The sequence below is a fragment of the Conger conger genome, chromosome 13, assembly GCF_963514075.1.
Source record: "Conger conger chromosome 13, fConCon1.1, whole genome shotgun sequence".
Taxonomy (NCBI): Eukaryota; Metazoa; Chordata; class Actinopteri; order Anguilliformes; family Congridae; genus Conger; species Conger conger.
The window spans coordinates 5,472,817-5,491,869 of NC_083772.1; the positions used below are offsets into that span (position 1 = coordinate 5,472,817).

Genomic DNA, 19,053 nt, shown 5'->3' on the forward strand with positions numbered 1-19,053 from the left:
ACCAATTTTCAACCAATGACCTCTAATTCTTGTACAGTAATACAATGTTTTGGTACAGAGTGCCGGCCTGTCAACTCTGTATTTCGAATTTAAGGACTAAAACACAGGCGGAGGGCGAGTCATCATGTCAGTGAGCCTTTTTCAATGATAGGAAGGGAGTTACAATGGTCTTGTAACAATGTTTTAACACAAAAATCTTACCTATTGTACCTTTAACAAGTATTATAGTTGTTTATATTAAAATCTTATTATCTTCTGCTAAATAATTGCCATTTAGGTTAGAGTTTTCCAGATTTGCCAGTGGGGTAACAGAAGCAAAAAGTAAAAAAGACATTAAAAGAAATGCATGTATTGGCACAACCTTTTATTGTCACTTTATTTACTTTGTGTCGGTCACTCCGTCTCTGTGGAAGAAATCACTTGCTCTCGCTCGTCCATTTGCTGCTCGTTCAGCCGGAGGTCAGGGCGACGCAGGCGAGACAATCGCTGTCAGCGGAAGCATAAAAATAATGGAAGGGTGGATTGTCAACAATGTCATCATTATTATTTTGACAACAAGACCAAAAGAATTTGTGAAATGTGAAGTTTCATTCATTCATTCATTCATTCATTCATTCAGTTATCCCTGTTTTTACCTGAAAATGTGCAAATCTTTCTTATCTAGCATAAAATACGAAGAAATAAGACGATGGTGTGCCGGGTAGCTAGGAGGAAGAATGGAAACAGACTGCACTATAGCATTTTACAAATGACAGACAGACATTGGGCGACATGGCTCAGGCAGTAAGAGCAGTCGTCTGGCAGTCTGGCAGTCGGAGGGTTGCCGGTTTGATCCCCCGCCTGGGCTGTGTCGAAGTGTCCCTGAGCAAGACACCTAACCCCTAAATGCTCCTGACGAGCTGGTTGGTGCCTTGCATGGCAGCCAAACACCATCAGTGTGTGAATGAATGAATGAATGATGTAGGAGCCTAAATGCAGTTTATTTAAGTTAAAATGATTTTACTTTACAATAAGATGAATATATAATTTCTTGATATAAATGTTAAAATGCATTGATTTGCGCTGTAAGGTTAAGACGGGAGTTTAATTGATCCTGATGCCCACTGTTAAGTGCTTTTATTTTGATGTATGTGGATTAGGGAAAAGCAGATGGAGGATTGGGGCGAAATAGTTTTTTGACCTCGCTGTCTCGTTCTCTCGCTCTCTTTACAACTTTGAATTCTATGTATTTTGTGGATAACCTTTTTTATTTTTGTAATGATTGCTTCAAGAATTTTCGAGTAAACAGTTAAATGCAAGAAGTGGACTCGTGGAATATGTTTCAAGTGTTCTGTGTGTGTACAGAGCTTAGTATAAAGGTGCTATATAAATGCCACCATTTACCATTTATCTATCTGCCTTGAATTTGGCTGATTGCATATCTACTGATGTGTGTGTGTGTGTGTGTGTGTTTGTGTGTAATTCGGTAAAACACTGTTGGCCCTGTGTAAGGGGGTGGGACAGTGAAAACAAGGCTATCTTTCTGCACAGCTGTGGAGACACGGGATCCAGGCCTCACCTGTCTGAGAGTGCCAGTGCTGATGGAGAGCTTGACCAGACTCCACCCCGGCACCAGTACAACAGAGGAGAGGGCCAGCAGCCAGCCCAGCACGTACGCCCAGTCTGGATACACATACCAGCGGTTAAAGGTCAGGGGCTGGTACTTCACCACAGAGAAGATGAAGGATCCCTACGGGAGAGGAGGAAGAGTGGAAGGTTTAATAAATGTTACACACACCATGCTGCAGAATTCAGTTTTTCAGTACATATGTTGCAGCACCTGTCTAAAAAGTGCCCTAACATAGAGAATGATTACTTTTTTGCTGAAAAACCAAAACAGAAGTACAAACTTTCCAATTGAACCAAATATCACACAAGATACAAGAGTGGGCTTCTCCTGTTGGGCAGGATGTCCAAAGTAGTTTTCTGCAGTGGCATACTGCAATGCAACATGCTTGAGTTGTGCAATGATGAGGTTGTCCTGTAATACGTGAGTCAGGCAGATGCTCTGTCTCTGGACATCCCACAGTGGGGGTGAGTCAAACTCACCAGGGTCACCAGTGGGGTGAAGTAGAGCCAGCAGAGCTTAAAGATGAGGCTGGGCCGTTCCCCGGTCATGTCCTCGATCACATCCATCATGCGCTCCGCCCCTGCTCCAGGGCAAACAAGTGTAGTGTTGTGTATAAAGGGAACCTCAACTGAGGAACAAAATAAGATGAAATACCAGGGAATGGAAAATTAAGAATATAATTAAGAATTAGAATGATTCCAGTTTCAAAATAGATTTTTTGTTGTTGTTATTCACATGGTTCTCTGGCTTAAAGTCTCTTTTCATGAATGGGTGTTGACTGCTTCCGGTATCCAAGAAGGGGTCTTTGTTTCACGAAACACAATGGCAAGAAAGATAAATGACTTATTCTACCATTCTCCACATGTGAAGTTTTTCCAGTTGAGGCTTGGGCTCCCCTTAAAACAGTTTCCCTGGTTATGGGTATGCACTTTGTTGTACGTCGCTCTGGATAAGAGCGTCTGCCAAATGCCAATAATGTAATGTAATGTAATGTAATGTTTCTCCTGTTTTTGGCAATAAAGGAAAATTAAGAGGAAGTCATTATCCATCTGACAGAATAACATCACGAAGGGTTCACCTGAATTGAGCGGGGTGCAGTAGTGGGGGAAGACCAACCCTCTATGGGGGGCATGCTCTCCCGGGAGAAAATGTAGTCAATTTTAACAGTTAAGTGCATGAATCTGGTGCACTTTCAGAGGAAGAGGCTTGATCAGTGAATAATCCTCATTTACAGTGTATACCCACAATACAATGAGGGTTTTTGACTTTAAATCTGTTGCTGAGGGCCTTGGAAATACAGGCAAACCAAAATAAACACTTCACACCACACCAATGGAGTTACCAACTGAATACGATGCAGTTTACTGCAAGTCTCTACATAAAACGATTGCTGAGATATTGACGTCCGAATGGCACGACGCTTGATTTTACGCTCAACATTATTATGAGAGTAAAACAATATTCATGTTCCCGGGTTACTTTCGTAACTTTTTTATTCATTTTCATCCACCCACTGTAATAATTACTTAGCTAACTTGTAGGATTGCTATTTATTTATTTATAACAAACAAAGTCATAATTAATTCATCTTCTGAGATCAATCTAAAACGGCATAATAAATGCGTCCTCTAGTCTAACTGAACGTAACTTCTTTGCGGCACCATAGTTCACAATTGTCTGTTTCACCAAACGTAATGCCATCACGTAATTCCACCTGCTGCCGGTGACATGAGCTCAACTGCTGAACATTTGTAGCGCTTTTTAAAAATGTATTACAATATTCAACAACAAAATATTAATCTAAGTGTACAATGCACCCTTTTGCTCCCCCGTAGAACCGGGGATGCCATTTAAGTGTCAGTCTTTTTTCTTATTGGCTATGCTTTTCTCTGCCGTGATGTACATATTTAGAATTTAATACATTTCATACATTCTTTTATATATGAAGCTATTTTAATGAACCTCAACTGCACATCAGTTTCAGTTCTTGTTCATAATCCATTCCCATTTGCTGCCATTCTTTTCTTTTTTATTTCCATAGAGCGTTGGATTGGAAAGGTACAGTTTGTTCAAAGGTAGTGTTTTTTGTGCAGTAATGTGTTAATACAGTCAGCTATCTTCCTAAGTGCACTCACCAAACAGCCAGCCCATGGCCAGAACCTTGAACACACACATGAAGAACATACAGGCCCCACTACAGGCATAGTAGTCCAGGAGCTGGAACACATATATCCCCCCCTGGTGGACAGAAAGGGGAATTACAGGAGTAGATATAGGAAAATAAGGTCAGAAAGAGATGTGAGCTTTGTGTGAGCTCTGGAATTGTGGATATCAGATTGATGCAATATTCTTTCATATGGACTGTAGTCTTGAACAAGGTAATCCTGAACTACTTCTATCATCATGCATTATTTAAAATTGGTAGTAATTAAGATATTATCTTTGTAATCTGTACGCCAAAGGAGTCTGTAATGAGGGAAATTAATAGTAAAATAGTGTCTATTTAAATGTATTTCTATCCCAGCTGTCTTCTCACCTGTGTGACCATCACCAGCTGCAAGACGAAGCAGGTGAGGCAGAAGAGCAGGAGGAAGATCTCTCTGCGCCCAGCCCTCCGTAGTAGTTTGGGAAACAGGTCCGTCACCGACGTTATGACCACCTCCACCGTCACAAACTGAAAAGCAGACAGACAGCCCAGGGTTCACCAGGCAGGGAGAGAAAAGGAGAGTGAGGGAAGAGAAGAAAATGAAAGGAAGGGAGAAAGAAAAATGATTAACATACATTAATGTATGTTTAATTACTGTTCTGTTTAACCAATCTGTGAGACTCTAAAGTGGACAGTACTAGCCTACTGTCGGTGTCACCCACTGCAAGCTCACAATGTCAATTCTTATGTCTGTTTAATAATAGAATGTTCAATTAGTCTAATTTGGGTGAGCATCTGTCTTCCCCATGTTAAGTCTACGCGTTGAAATTTTGAATGTCGTGGTCTAATTCAAATGTAATATAATGTACGGTCATGAAATTAGAAAAAGGCATGTAGGCACCACAGAATGAGTTGTCTTGTGTCGGGATCAATTGGATTTAAATTGAGTGAGTATTTTTTATTAAATTCAGGTTAAAGAGTGACGTCACTGGACGTGTTTATTTTAGCTTCGGCTGCCTAGTCCTCCGCTGTCTGTCACTCTCACTCACACAATTCTTCCTCAGTAAATTCCGATTCATAATTAAGTGTTGCACAGTTAGATGGCAAGTGCTGTGCACTCTGGTAACCCAGCATGATGCCTTGCTAGCTCAGCACAGCTTTCCTTCATGACGAGCAAGAACCAAAGGATCCAGAAGTAAACAGGGCCACAGACATTAGTAGTGGCAGCAGTATCACAGACTCAGCAGCCAGGAGAGGCGAGCCACAGCCAGGAAACTGATTACATGAGTGTCCAGGCCCAACAAGATGATCATAATGAAGAAGCAGACGGCCCACAGCTGAGGTAGGGGCATCATTGCTACTGCTTGGGGGTACGCAATGAATGCCAGACCAGGTCCTGGGAGCAGGGAGCAGGGGAGAACAAAGAACACAGGAGGTTGAATGAATGACTCACATGCCCTGACATGACATTCACACATTTCTGCATTTAGCAGACGCTGTTATGCAGAGCACCTTGCACAGGTCCTATTGTTATCAGGTACAATTACACATCATATAAGATACTTCTTTTGAAAATGATAGAAAACTAATTATAACAACGGACAACAACAATAGCAACAACAAATCATAGTCATAATCATTCTTCATTTTTTATCAATGGCGCAAATAAGTCTGGAGCTGGCTGTATGTCCCAAATTTTCTGGTTCCCTGACATGGGGAAATTTATAAAAATGTGCTGTAATTTCTACATGGTGTATAAACTAAGTGTATAAATACTCTTTACTTAAACCTGGGAATGTGCACTCTAACCACATGTGAATTGCTTGATTACAAAAGTGCAGAGTACAGAGCCAAATAATATGTCTTTGTCCCAGGTGTTAGGGAGCGCATCGTATATTTTGCCACCCAGCTTGGGGCTGTATATCTCAAATGCCCACCCAAATCTGTCAGCCGCAGGAGTCAATTGTGTCTCACCCTTTGCAACTACCGGGTACCGTCAGCACTGGCACGGTCTGGTTTCTGGGTTTAATGCAAGGCCATGAGGCTAATCCATGCACCACAGTGTGGAGCTTCAACCGAATGAGCCATCCAGCAGCCCGTTTACTTATATTTTTATATATTTGTCACACCTTCATCATTTGTCTTGACATACTGTACCTGATTCTGCCACTTCCTCTATGGGGACACCCTGCTCATGGGCCATGAACCCCAGCACAGAAAAGACCGCAAATCCTGCCACCAGGCTGGTCCCGCTGTTCAGCAGACACAGCGATATACTGTCCCTGTAAAAACACCACCAGGAGGCTAAACAATCTCTGACCAGACCTCACTGTAGCATTTATTATCTTCCAAGGTGAAAGATAAGTGCAAGTGTTCGCTGCTAAGTGGCATGCAGGATGTGTGTTGGTATCTGAGTATTACACTGGACAGAGCTGCATATTTATGGTTAAAAACCTGACTGTTTTCCTCTGCATTTCTGCCCTTGTGTACTTACTTGTAGCAGTTGTTGTTGTAGGTGTTGTAGCTACCCAGAACAGTCAGAGTACCCACTCCAACACTGTAGGAGAAGAAGATCTGAGTTCCTGCCTCCATCCACACCTGGAGTGACATCACAAACACATTGAACACATTGGGTGTTGCTTAACACAGAGGGAAAAATGTGTTCCCTGGCTGAGTGAAATTAGGAAAGAGACATTTTACTGTGACAAGGTGAAAAGGTCCAGCTGGTGTTATGGAGTACCTACCTGTGGGTCTGCCAGGCGGGAGGGGTCAGGGTACAGGTAGAACTCCACTCCCTGCAGAGCTCCAGGTAGAGTTAGCCCTCGTATCAACAACACCAAAAGCATCACGTATGGGAAGGTAGCTGTGAAATAAACTGCCTGGTGAGAGAGTGAGTATTTCTTTTAGAATTATGCGTATGGAGGATGAGAAATGCCAAAATTAGGAAATTAGGAATAAATAAATGCATAAAAGTGTGTGAAAATAAATAAATGTCTGTTTAGTTTATACAGTTTCACTTTTGACTCATCTGTCCATAGAACATTATCCCAAAAGGTTTGGGGATCATCCAGGTGCTTTTACAATTGTGAGATGAGCCTTGGGACTGTATTTTCCGGAATCATTATTACCTCTCATGTCAATACCTTTAAGGTCAATGCATATTGAGCAGGTTGTATTGGAAATTTTCGAATATATATATAAATTTGGGGCCAATCAGATGCCTCCCTGATGGTATTGCATGATGGTTAAGTATCTGCCTGTACTTCTCAGCATTGAGGAGACCATTAATTTTGATCAAATCCCCAACTCCTATTGCAGAAATGCAGCCCCAAACTTGCAAGGAACCTCCACCATGCTTCACTGTTGCCTGCAGACATTCATTCTTGTATCGCTCTCCAGCCCTTCGGTGAACAAACTGCATTCTGCTACAGCCAAATATTTCAATATTTTATCAGTCCAGAGAACCTGCTGCCATTTTTCTGCACCCTAGTTCCTGTGTTTTTGTGCATAGCTGAATCACTTGGCCTTGTCTTCATGTGGGAGGTATGGATTTTGGCCACAATTCTTCCATGAAGACCACTTCTGACCAGACTTCTCCGCACAGTAGATGGGTGTACCTGGGTCCCACATGTTTCTGCCAATTCTGAGCTGATGGCACTGTTGGACATTTTCCGATTGCAAACGGAAGTAAGCGTGCTGTGTCTTTCATCTGCAACACTAAGTTTCCTTGGCGGACCAGCACATCTGGAAATCCCTGTGCCTTGAAATTTCTGCCTGAGAGAGACCTTGCTCATGCAGTATAACTACCTTGTGTCTTGTTGCTGTGCTCAGTCTTGCCATGGTGTATGACTTCTGACATTAAACTGTCTTCAGCAACCTCACCTTGGAAGCAGAGTTTGGCTGTTCCTCACCCAGTTTTAACCCTCCTACACAGCTGTTTCTGTTTCAGTTAATGATTGTGTTTCAACCTACATATTAAATTGATGATCATTAGCTCCCGTTTGGTATAATTGGTTAATCTCACATCTGACTACAAAATCCCTGACTTTGTGCAAGTGTACCTTGAAGAAGTGATGGCAAAGGGTGTTCAAACCAAATATTGATTTGATTTAGATTTTTCTTCTGTTCACAGCGTTTCGTTAATCGATAAAAACGCAACTATTAACATTTCTATTTTTAAAGCATTCTTACTTTACAGCATTTTTTCACACCTGCCTAAAACTTTTGCATAGTACTGTATATACGCACAGTAGCACTTTATTAGGTATTTATTAGACGTATTTTTAAGAATTCTACTGCTGTAGTCCATCGAGTTCAAGTTATGATGCGTTGTGTGCTCAGAGATGCTCTTCTGCATACCAATGTGACTGTTGTAATGTGTGGTCATTTGTGTTACTGTGACCTTCCTGTCAGCTCAGACCAGTCTGTCTGGCCATTCTCCTCTTACATCTCTCATTAACAAGGCGTTTCTGTCTGCAGAACTGCTGGTCACTGGATTTCTTTTTGTTTTCGCACCATTCTTTGCAAACTCTAGAGACTAGTGTGTGTGAAAATCCCAGGAGATCAGCAGTTTCTGAGATACTAAAACCACCCTTTCTGCCACCAACAATCATTCCATGGTCAAAGTCACTTAGATCAAATTTTTTCCTCATTCTGATGGTTGATGTGAACATTAACTGAAGCTTCTCAGTTGTATCTACATGATTGTATGCATTGCACTGCTGCCATGTAATTGGCTGATTCCATAATCACATGAATAAATTGGTGTAATAAAGTACAAATTTTCCTAATAAAGAGCTCATTCCTCATGTACTCCTAAAGTCCCGTGTTCCTCTGAAAATAATCGATTTGGTTGTTGATTCAAAGAGAATATTTGATTGAATCCTCAGCAGCCTGCCCAGTCGTACATGTTGTTTGAAGTAGACCACCATAGTTACATTACCTGTAGCAGGTATTAATGCATTGTGTGTTGGAAGCCTTGTCAGTGCATAGGTCAAGATAGATGGTCTTGGTGCTCGTGTGAATCACCTGTCTTTTTCAGCTTTTGCCAAACATTATGACATTATCTCTCACTTCACATTGAATCTTATTTTAATAAAGAAAATAAAACCACGGAAGATCATAACACAGGCTATCAAACTGCATATATCACATTTATTACATGTATTATGCCAAGAGATTGTAGTACATTTTAAGTAGGCCGGACATGCATGCATTGCATGAATGAATGCCTCAAAATGAGCAATATACCATAGACTGGGCTGCAACTTGTGCCTTAGTCCTGGGACCTGTCTGACTGGAAAATAAAAATACGCTACACCAAATTGGCAATGAGCTGCTCACTCTTGACTGACACACCCCGAGCGGGGTGGCCTGTAGCGTAGTTGTTAAGGTAAATGACTGGGACAAGCAAGGTCGGTGGTTTGAATCCCAGTGTAGCCACAATAAGATCCGTACAGCCGTTGGGCCGTTAACCCTGCATTGCTCCAGGGGGGATTGTCCCCTGCTTAGTCAAATGAACTGTATGTTGCTCTGGATAAGAGTGTCTGCCAAATGCCAATAATGTAATGTAATGAGCTGTGGCTCAATTGCCAGAGGCTTCTGGATTATCTGGAATATACAAAATTAATGAATCAATCAGGCCAGCTCACAACACGCCAGGCACTGGCCAGAAATTATGGCCCTTGGTGTTTCTCTTGGTTAGCACTGGTTTCCATCTCGCTACACTCATAAATTCCAACGTTGGAAGGTTCTTTTGATGTTATTTTGGGATCACGTGTGACTTTCTGGTTAGTTCAGACTATGCCCTTGGAGGAATTATGGCAGGCCAGCCAGTCCTCTGGAATTCTTCTCCATCTGGAGATAATGGTTCTGGCTGTGGTTTGATGAAGTGCCAGAGCCTTAGAAATGTAACCATTCCCAGACTGATATATTTCAACCGCTATTTTTTGCATCTTCTGGAGTTACCTTTTATCATGGCGATTTGAGTTAAGTTCCGCACCTATCGCTACATGTTGAGCGTTTTACATGATCTCACTCTGCGGAGAGTCACCTGGGTAAGGAAATTCTTTACTTATCTCTCTCAGTAAATCAGGGACAGACCTTGCCTGTAGACTTCACTCCCTTCCAGATGCAGAAGTAGCAGATGACCCACATAGTGATGAGGCACAGGAGCAGCTCCCACCTCACACTGCCCACCTCCTCAATGCCCCCCGAGATCAGCAGCACACGTCTCCTGGGAGGGAAGCAGAGATTTATTAGAAAAATGTTATATTACAAAATGAACCCTAAAAAAACCTTAACCCTAGCCCCACCTCACCCAAACCATAACACTAACATTACATTTTAATGATAATAAATGTAGAAAATTAAGCAAATTACACAAATTTCACAAATGAAATAAATACTTAAATGATCAAAAATTCAAAAGATTAAAAAAAAATAAAAAATTGGGAAATTACAAAAATTGGGAAATTAGGAAATAAAACATTCTCCCTAAACCCTTACCCTAACCCTCACACCAACCCTTAGCCTAAACCCCATCACCCTCACCCTCACCCAGATAACATAATATTTTAATTATCAAAAATTTAGAAAATGACAAAAATTTAGAAAATTAATGATATGGAAAAATAGAAAAATTCCATTAAGAAACATTAAGAATATATATATTTTTTTAAACCACGAAAATTCATTAAAATTATATATATTATATTATGAAATTAGGAAATAAAACATTCTCCCTAAAAAAACTCTCACCCAACCGTAAGCCTAAACCCCATTACCCTCACCATAACCCTAACACTAACATTATGTTTATAATGATCAAAAATGTAGGAAATTCCAAAAATGACAAGAAATGAACATATACAAAAATTAGAAAACATATACAGAAATTACAGAAATGACAAAATAGTGAATTACATTTAAATTATAATGAATGGAGAAAATTCCAAAAATTCCAAAAATTCCAAAATTCCAAAATTCCAAAATTCTTTCATTATGTTTTAATTATCAAAAATGTAGAAATGCAGAAATTACAGAAATTACAGAAAAAAACAGAAATGGAAAAATTCCCTAATTCTTTAAATACATTGAAATCAAATAAATACAAAAACATTACAAAAAATGAAAATTTAGAAATGAGAAAAATTATGAATAAAATGACAAAAGAGGCAAAAATGAAATGCGAAAAAAAAAAAAAAAAAAAGTGTATTAGGAAAATAGCAAACATTCTCCCTAAAAAACCCTAACCATAATCCTTACCCTCACTCCAACCCTAACCCTAACCCCCATTACCCTCACCCTAACCCTAACGCTTACATTATGTTTTAATTATTAAAAATGTAGAAAATGACATGAATGACAAATTATCCAGAAATTCATATATACGAAAATGACAGAAATTACAGAAATTACAGAAATGAAAATGACAGAAATTCCAGAAATTGCAAAATAGTTAATTACATTTAAATTACAATTTAAAGAAACATTACAAAAAAGTAACACATTTGGAAATGAGAAAAATTACATATAAATTTAAAAATTACAAAAATGTAATGTCATGAAATTAACCCTAAAAAAACCTTAACCCTAACCTTTACCCTCACCCCAACCCTAAACCTAACCCCACCTCACCCAACCCTAACATTACGTTTTAATTATAATAAATGTAGAATTCTAAAATTCTAAAAATGACAGAAATTACAGAAATTAAAATGACAGGAATTCCAAAATACATTTAAATTATAATGAATGGAGAAAATTCCTAAAAAATCTCCCTAAGAAACCCTCACCCAACCCGAAGCCTAAACCCCATTACCCTCAGCCTAACCCTAACACTTACATTATGTTTTAATGATCAAAAATGTAGAAAATAAATGACAAATAATTCCAGAAATTACATAAATTCCCAAAATTCCAAAATATTTAATGACATTTAAATTATAATTGAAAGAAACATTACAAAAAAAAATTAAAATTTGGAAATGAGAAAAATTACATATTAAAAAATTACAAAAATTACAAAAATGTTTAAAAACATTTATTTAGAAATTAACCATAAAAAACCCCTAACCATAACCTCACCCCAACCCTAACCATAACACCACCTCACCCTAAAATTACATTTAAATGATGAATAATGAAAAAAAATTACAAAATGACAAAAATTCTTAATTTTTTATTTTTAAAAACAAATAATAAAAAAGAAAAAACTATAAAAATGACAAAATACAAAAATTCATTAAAATTAATTATATTAGGAAATGAAACTTCCTCCCTAAAAACTATAACTATAACCATTACCCTCACCCTCACCCAACATTATGTTTTAATGATCAAAAATGAAGAAAATTCCAAAAAATCCAGAAATTACAGAAATTACAGAAATTACAGAAATTACAGAAATGAAAATGAACTCCCAAAATTCCAAAATAATTAATTACATTAAAATGGTAATAAAAATAACATGATTTTTTAAATTTATTTAGAAATTAGAAAAATTCCATTAAAAAAATTAAGATTTTTAAAAATGTATTTAAATGACAAATTTTATATTACGAAATTACCCTAAAAACCCTAAAAAAATATATAATCCTAACCCGTACCCTCACCCCCAACCGTAACCCTAATCCCACCTCACCCTAACACTAACATCTCCCTAAAAAACCCTAACCCTAACCGTAACCCTCAACCAACTCTAACCCTGAAAATTATATTTTAATTATCAAAAATGTAGAAAATGACAAATAAAATCCAGGAATGAAAATATACCAAAATGAAGAAAATGACAAAAATGACAAAAATGACAATGACAATATTATAATTTTATAATGAATTACAAAAATGATTCAATTAAAAATAGGAAAATTACAAAAACAAACAAAACTTTTCTTTATGTAAAAACTTACAAAACTTACAGAAATTCCAGAAATGAAAAAATGAATTGCTCAAATTCCAGAATACTTCAACTATATTTTATATGAATTATGAAAAATGTAAAAACATTTAAATAATAAAAATTTATAAAAATTATGAATATTAGACAAAATTACAAACATTACCAGAAAATAACAAAATACTAAAATTCATTAAAATAAATGATAATAAGAAATTAGGAAATAAAACATTCTTCCCAAAATTTTAAAAATAAAAACTTACAAAACTTACAGAAATTCCAGAAATAAAAAAATCGAAATATTCCAGAGTACTTAAACTATAACTCATATAAATTATCACAAAAAAAAACTATTTACCCTCACCCTAACCCTCAGACTAACATTATATTTTTATTATCAAAAATGTAGAAAATGACAAAAATGTAGAGAATTACAAAAATGTAGAAAATGACAAAAATGTAGAAAATGACAAAAATGTAGAAAATGACAAAAATGTTACATTAAAAATCCAGAAATGAAAGAATACAAAAATGAAGAAAATTTAATATTATAATTTTATAATGAATTACAAAAATTGGAAAAAAAAATATATTTATGTCGAAAATTACAGAACTTACAAAATTCCAGAATACGTAAACAATAAAAAAATATTTAAAAAGATAAAAAAGGAATAATTGGAAGATTAAATATGAATATTACAAAAATTACAAAAAGTACAAAAAAATTACAAAATACAAAATTCATTAAAATAAATTATATTAAGGAATTAGGAAATAAAACATTCTCCCAAAAAAAACCCTAACCCTATCCCTTACCCTCACCTATCCCAAAACCTCAACCTCATTACCCTCACTCTAACATTATATTTTAATGATCAAATGTATAATATACGCCGTATCCGTCATCTCCTGACTGAGAAAGCCACCCAGCTCCTAGTCCAGGCGCTCGTCATTTCCCGCCTGGATTACTGCAACTCCCTCCTAGCCGGTCTCCCAGCGTGTGCCATCAAGCCCCTCCAGCTGGTCCAGAATGCTGCAGCCCGCCTGATCACCAATCAGCCCAGGTCGGCTCATGTCACCCTGCTTCTCATTGGCCTCCACTGGCTTCCCATTGCCGCACGCATCCGTTTCAAGGCCCTAGTGTTGGCATTTCAGGCTGCTAAGGGGACTGCCCCACCTTACATACAATCCCTGATCACTCCCTACTCCCCAGCTAGACCACTCCGGTCTGCCAGCTCTGGTCGCCTTACGGTTCCCTCTCTACGTGCACCTGGCGGTCGAGCTGCATGTTCACGCCTGTTTTCCGTTCTGGTTCCTCAGTGGTGGAATGACCTGCCTACCACTGTCAGAACAGCAGAATCCATCCCCCTATTTCGACGCAGACTCAAAACCCACCTTTTCAAACTCTACCTTAGTCCTCCCTCCTGATTTCCCCTGCCCCTCCTTTCTGATATCCCTATCCTTGTCTAACCCCCCCCCAAAAAAAAAAAAAAAAAAAATTCTGATGACAACTATGTTTAGAACAGCATTTTCTGTGTATTTTGCTAGTTCCTGGATGTGATGCTCTGACTTATGGTAGAACCTATGCACTTGTAAGTCGCTTTGGATTAAAAGCGTCTGCCAAATGACTAAAATGTAAATGTAAATGTAAATGTAAATGTAAAAAAGCGTAGAAAATGAAAAATTCCTAAAAATTCCCAAAATTCCCGAATACTTAAACAAAAAAAAAAAGTTAGAACATTTTAATATTTAAAAATGTAAAGAAAGGAATAATCGGAAGATTAAATATGAATATTACAAAAATTACAAAAAGTACAAAAAAATTACAAAATACAAAAATTCATTAAAATAAATTATATTTTAATGATTAAAAGCGTAAAAAATGAAAAATTACTAAAAATTCCCAAAATTCCAGAATACTTAAACTATATTTTATATTAATTATCAAAAATAAAAAGTTAAAACATTTAAATATTTAAAAATAGAAAAAAAATGGAATAATCAGAAAAAATAGGACTATTACAAAAATTACAAAAAGTACAAAAAAATTACAAAACACAAAAATGCATTTAAATAAATTATATTAGGAAATTAGGAAATAAAACATTCTCCCTAAAAAAACCCTAACCCTAGCCCTTACCCTCACCCAACCCTAAGCCTCAACCTCATTACCCTCACACTAACCCTCAAAACATTATATTTTTATTATCAAAAATGTAGAAAATGACAAAAATGACCAAAAAATCCATAAATGAAAATATACAAAAATGAAGAAAATTACATGAATTACAAAAATTAGAAAAAAATGACAAAAATGACAAACAATGTTTTATTATAATTTTATAATGAATAATTATTTTCAATGTAGAAAATTACAAAACTTACAGGAATTCCAGAAATGAAAAAAGATTCCCAGAATTCCAAAATACTTAAATAACATTTAAATTATAATAAATTACAAAAATTTAAAAAATAAAATAAAATTGAGGTTTACATAGGTTCTGTAAACCTATGAAAAGACTGCAATAGGTTTACATCGCAAAGCACTTCCTTACACTCGCCTAATGGAACCGTTTTTGAGAACACATTAGGCTTCTGACATATATTTTAGCCATGGCAATTATCATCTTTCTGATCGGCGTGTTTCAGGGGGAGACAGGGCACAAAGGACAAGTTTAGGTTTTCACATAATAAAAATAAATACGCGTATATTACAGTAAATATCTTTCATCCACAAAGAAGATCCAGTACATGTCTTTGCTATATATATATATATATAACAGTCTACAGTCTCTATGTTGTCTAACTAAACTCATATGACACCGTTAATGCATGATGACCCTGGTGTAAATGCTATGACCAGTCTGAAATGACCAGCTACCAGCTGTTTCAAAACATCTTGAGCTGGTCAAACCATGTTAACTACAGATGTGGTCTGAATTGCTCAACCAGCTACCAGCGGTTTCAAAACCTAGCTTGAGCTGTTTTTTTCATGAGGGGAATATCTCTGAAGAAATGGATGAGAGCAAGTGCTATGTATAACAGAGTAAGTACATGGCATACATGGAATATACACTCAGTGATCACTTTATTAGATAGACCTGTGCACCAGATTGTTAATGCAAATATTTAATCAGCCAATCATGTGGCAGCAACTAAATGCATGATTGGCTGATTAAATATTAAGTCATTATTAAATATTAATCTGTTGTTCAGTCCAAATGTCAGAAAGGGGAAGAAATGTGACTTTGACTGTGGAATGATTGTTGGTGCCTGACAGGGTGGTTTGAGTATCACTGAAGCTGTTGATCTCCTGGGATTTTCACGGACAACAGTCTCTAGTGCAGGGGTACAAAACTCCTCTCCTGGAGGGTTGGTCTGTGAGCTGGTTTTTGTTCTAAGCAATTACCTTAATTTCTTTTTCTGACAGCTCTATAAATGATGTTGGTTCACTTCTGTACTTGAGCACAGTAAAATCTTTTGGATACACTTGCAGTCTGAAGCTGTAACTGGTACCTTTGCAAATATCTGATCAATTCATTATTTAGCTAATTAAATAATGAACAGCAGAATTTGGCACAAAATCCTGAAAGGGATCGGCCCTTGAGGTGTGCCCCTTCTCGAGAGTTGATGTCAGCCAGCACACTTACTCCCAAAACTCGGTGGCTGCAGAAGAGGAGTTGTTGGGCTGTTTGGTCCTGTTTGCAATGAGGTTTTGATTGGAGAAGTCCACACAGTGATCTGAAGCACAGAGAGTAGCCTTTCCTAAATCATCAAAACATACTCATCACACACTGCAGCTGAGATATTTTAAACAGTCATAACTGTCGCAGCAAACGAGTCATTCTGATACTGTTGAGTCTGATGTACTTAGTATATGCAGACAGCCATTATTAATCCAGGCTTTATACAACGGATAGGACCGGTCCATTGTCTCTAATGGTCAGTTCGTGTCCCAGCCAAGCCAATATCCACAATACATGCTTGGCTAAATGGAATGTTCAGAAATCATTTAGTATTACTCCGCATTTGTAGATCACCGTTATCTAATTTGTACCTAAAATTAACCTAACCTAACGTTATCGTCATTTAGCCATACCGCTGCTTAGCAACCAAGAAACTACTGTTCAGTAGTTCCACTAAAAATTGTCTTTCTTTTGTGAATTTTTGAAAGATAAATGTGGTAACCGTTGTATGAAAGCGTTATGGAACAAGAACCCGTGGTATATTGTGAATATTGGCACAGCTAGTAGGGTAGTGAGGCACTATTGATATTTAGTGTAAGGAAAGCAATGCAAAACTAATTTCTTACAAAATCAATACTCTTATCCAAATATGGTATATCATATACAGTGCAGTCCTTAAGTATTTGGATAGTGACACAATGTTTGTAGTTGGGGCTCCAGAGCATTGGATTTGAAATGAAACGATGTAGACGGTCAGCTTTAGTTTGAGGGTATTTACAGACATATCAAGTGATCTATGTAGGAAGCATGGCCCTTTTTAGTTTGAGACCCCCTGTCTACATGTCTGCAGTGTGAAGGAGGAGTTAGAGCACTTTACACCACATTTCATACTTTACCTGAGTTCCAGGTGTTGGAGCAGCTGGCCCAGGGCAGCTCAGAGCTGAACGAGAAGTACAGGTAGAAGAGGGCCCAGGCCAGGATGATGATGTAACACATGCAACTGTAAATCAGGATCAGCTGACCTCCATAGCCAACCCCTGTGACACAAACGGATACTGTACACATAGCTATATACACATACACAAACTCAATTAACTGCTGGCAATGCCAATCATTGGTTTTAACAGCTACTTTGTGCAATAAATGGTTATGAACATGCTTGCTGTGGTTTCTCTTCATATTTGTGTTCCTGATTATTTCACTGATGCCTTCTGCTTTGAGAGACACTCTGGACAAGAGCATCTGACAAATGGCAGTAATATATCGTGACTATTTCCTCCCGTATGATTATCCCATTTCTCCCTGTAAGAGTAGAGTCCACCTCTTTGCATATGATGGTTGTTCTCGAGGTATGCTTTGGATCATTGTCTTGCTGGAATACCAAACCTCTTCAACATCAATGTCTGGACTGACCTTTCAATTTCATGATATTTGGTGGAATCCATTATTCCTTCCACTCGCACAATATTTCCTGTGCCCTCAGCTGCCACACAACCCCAAAGCATAATGGATCCATCTACATGGTAAACATGGTCAATTTTGGTTTTGTCAGTCCAAAACACATTATTCCAAAAGTCTTCAGGCTTCTCAATGTTTTCTTTTGCATACTTCAGATGGTTAATTTTGTGTGGAGGTCTTTCTTTCTGGCAACTGTACCATGTAGGGCTTTGTTGTTGTAGTGGAGGCAGAAATACTGGGGGTTTTCAAGACCAGGCTTGGTACGTTGCTAGATACAATTTAGCTTTTAGGCAACTAAGCAGTAGATACACTTTGGGGTAAGAAATGGTGAGCACTGCTGGGCTGAACATTATGTTATGTTATGTTATGTTTGAACGTTATGTCACGTCAGAGGTTTCTGGCCTCTCACCCTCAGCCAATGGGCACAGCTTCCTCCAGCAGGTGATGGCCCCCTCCTGGGTGTACTGCCCCATGGCAGTCTCCAGCAGGAACAGGGGTATCCCACAGGTCACCACAAAGACCAAATATGGCACAAGGAACGCTCCTGCAGATACACCCACAATCAAAGGTAACGTTTCACTGAAATTAATATGTTTAGTTCCATGAAGCCAACAATCTGAAACAATAGCCGTGCATGAATCAGTGCACTTGCCTACAATTGAGTATGCTTACATAGTACAGTGGATGAGAAAGTTGTTAAGTAGGTGAAATAATCTCTAAATGTAGTGTACTTAAGATCCCTAATAAAGCTCACTGAGTTATTTGCACTCATACACTCACACGTACTCACTCAGAGGTTCACGTTCACTCATACTCACACTCACACTCTTACTCTCACTAATATTCCGACTCACCACCGCCGTTCTTGTAGCAGAGGTATGGGAACCTCCACACGTTTCCCAGCCCCACTATGTTCCCTGCCACCGCCAGGAGGAACTCCACCTTACTCCCCCACTGACCCCTCTCCTCCAATGGCCTTTCTGCAGTCTTCCTCTCCTTTTTCATCTCTTCTTCCTCTGGCATATTCCACTCTTACTGTCTGCCCTTCTTCGGTGCTCTCCGGTGCTGGTCTTGTCCTTACTAATGAGTGACAGGTCCATATTAAAGAATCACCATGTCATGCTACGCGGAGCAGAGGAACCAAAAGCAGACATGGGGGTGTGGAAAAAGGCAGGTTCACTGGCAGATGAAGGGACAGAGAGAGCGTAATCCAAAACAGGCCAAGATCAAAAACCAGGGGGTCAGTCCACAGAGG

The 19,053-nt window shown here is 38.1% G+C and overlaps 1 protein-coding gene across 1 annotated transcript; it reads right to left on the bottom strand.

Annotated features, from left to right (window-relative positions):
- Positions 1–393: 393 nt before the first annotated feature.
- Positions 394–18,803, bottom strand: LOC133108224 (sodium- and chloride-dependent GABA transporter 2-like). Its single transcript, XM_061217694.1, has 14 exons — positions 18,653–18,803; positions 18,208–18,342; positions 17,237–17,377; positions 16,305–16,395; positions 9,858–9,990; positions 6,500–6,634; positions 6,250–6,353; positions 5,913–6,037; positions 5,039–5,151; positions 4,146–4,283; positions 3,745–3,847; positions 2,089–2,189; positions 1,559–1,729; positions 394–486 (listed from the first exon to the last, which is right to left on the bottom strand). The coding sequence occupies exons 1-14, from the start codon at positions 18,801–18,803 to the stop codon at positions 394–396; spliced, it is 1,734 nt and encodes a 577-aa protein (XP_061073678.1).
- Between the last annotated feature and the right edge of the window lie 250 nt (positions 18,804–19,053).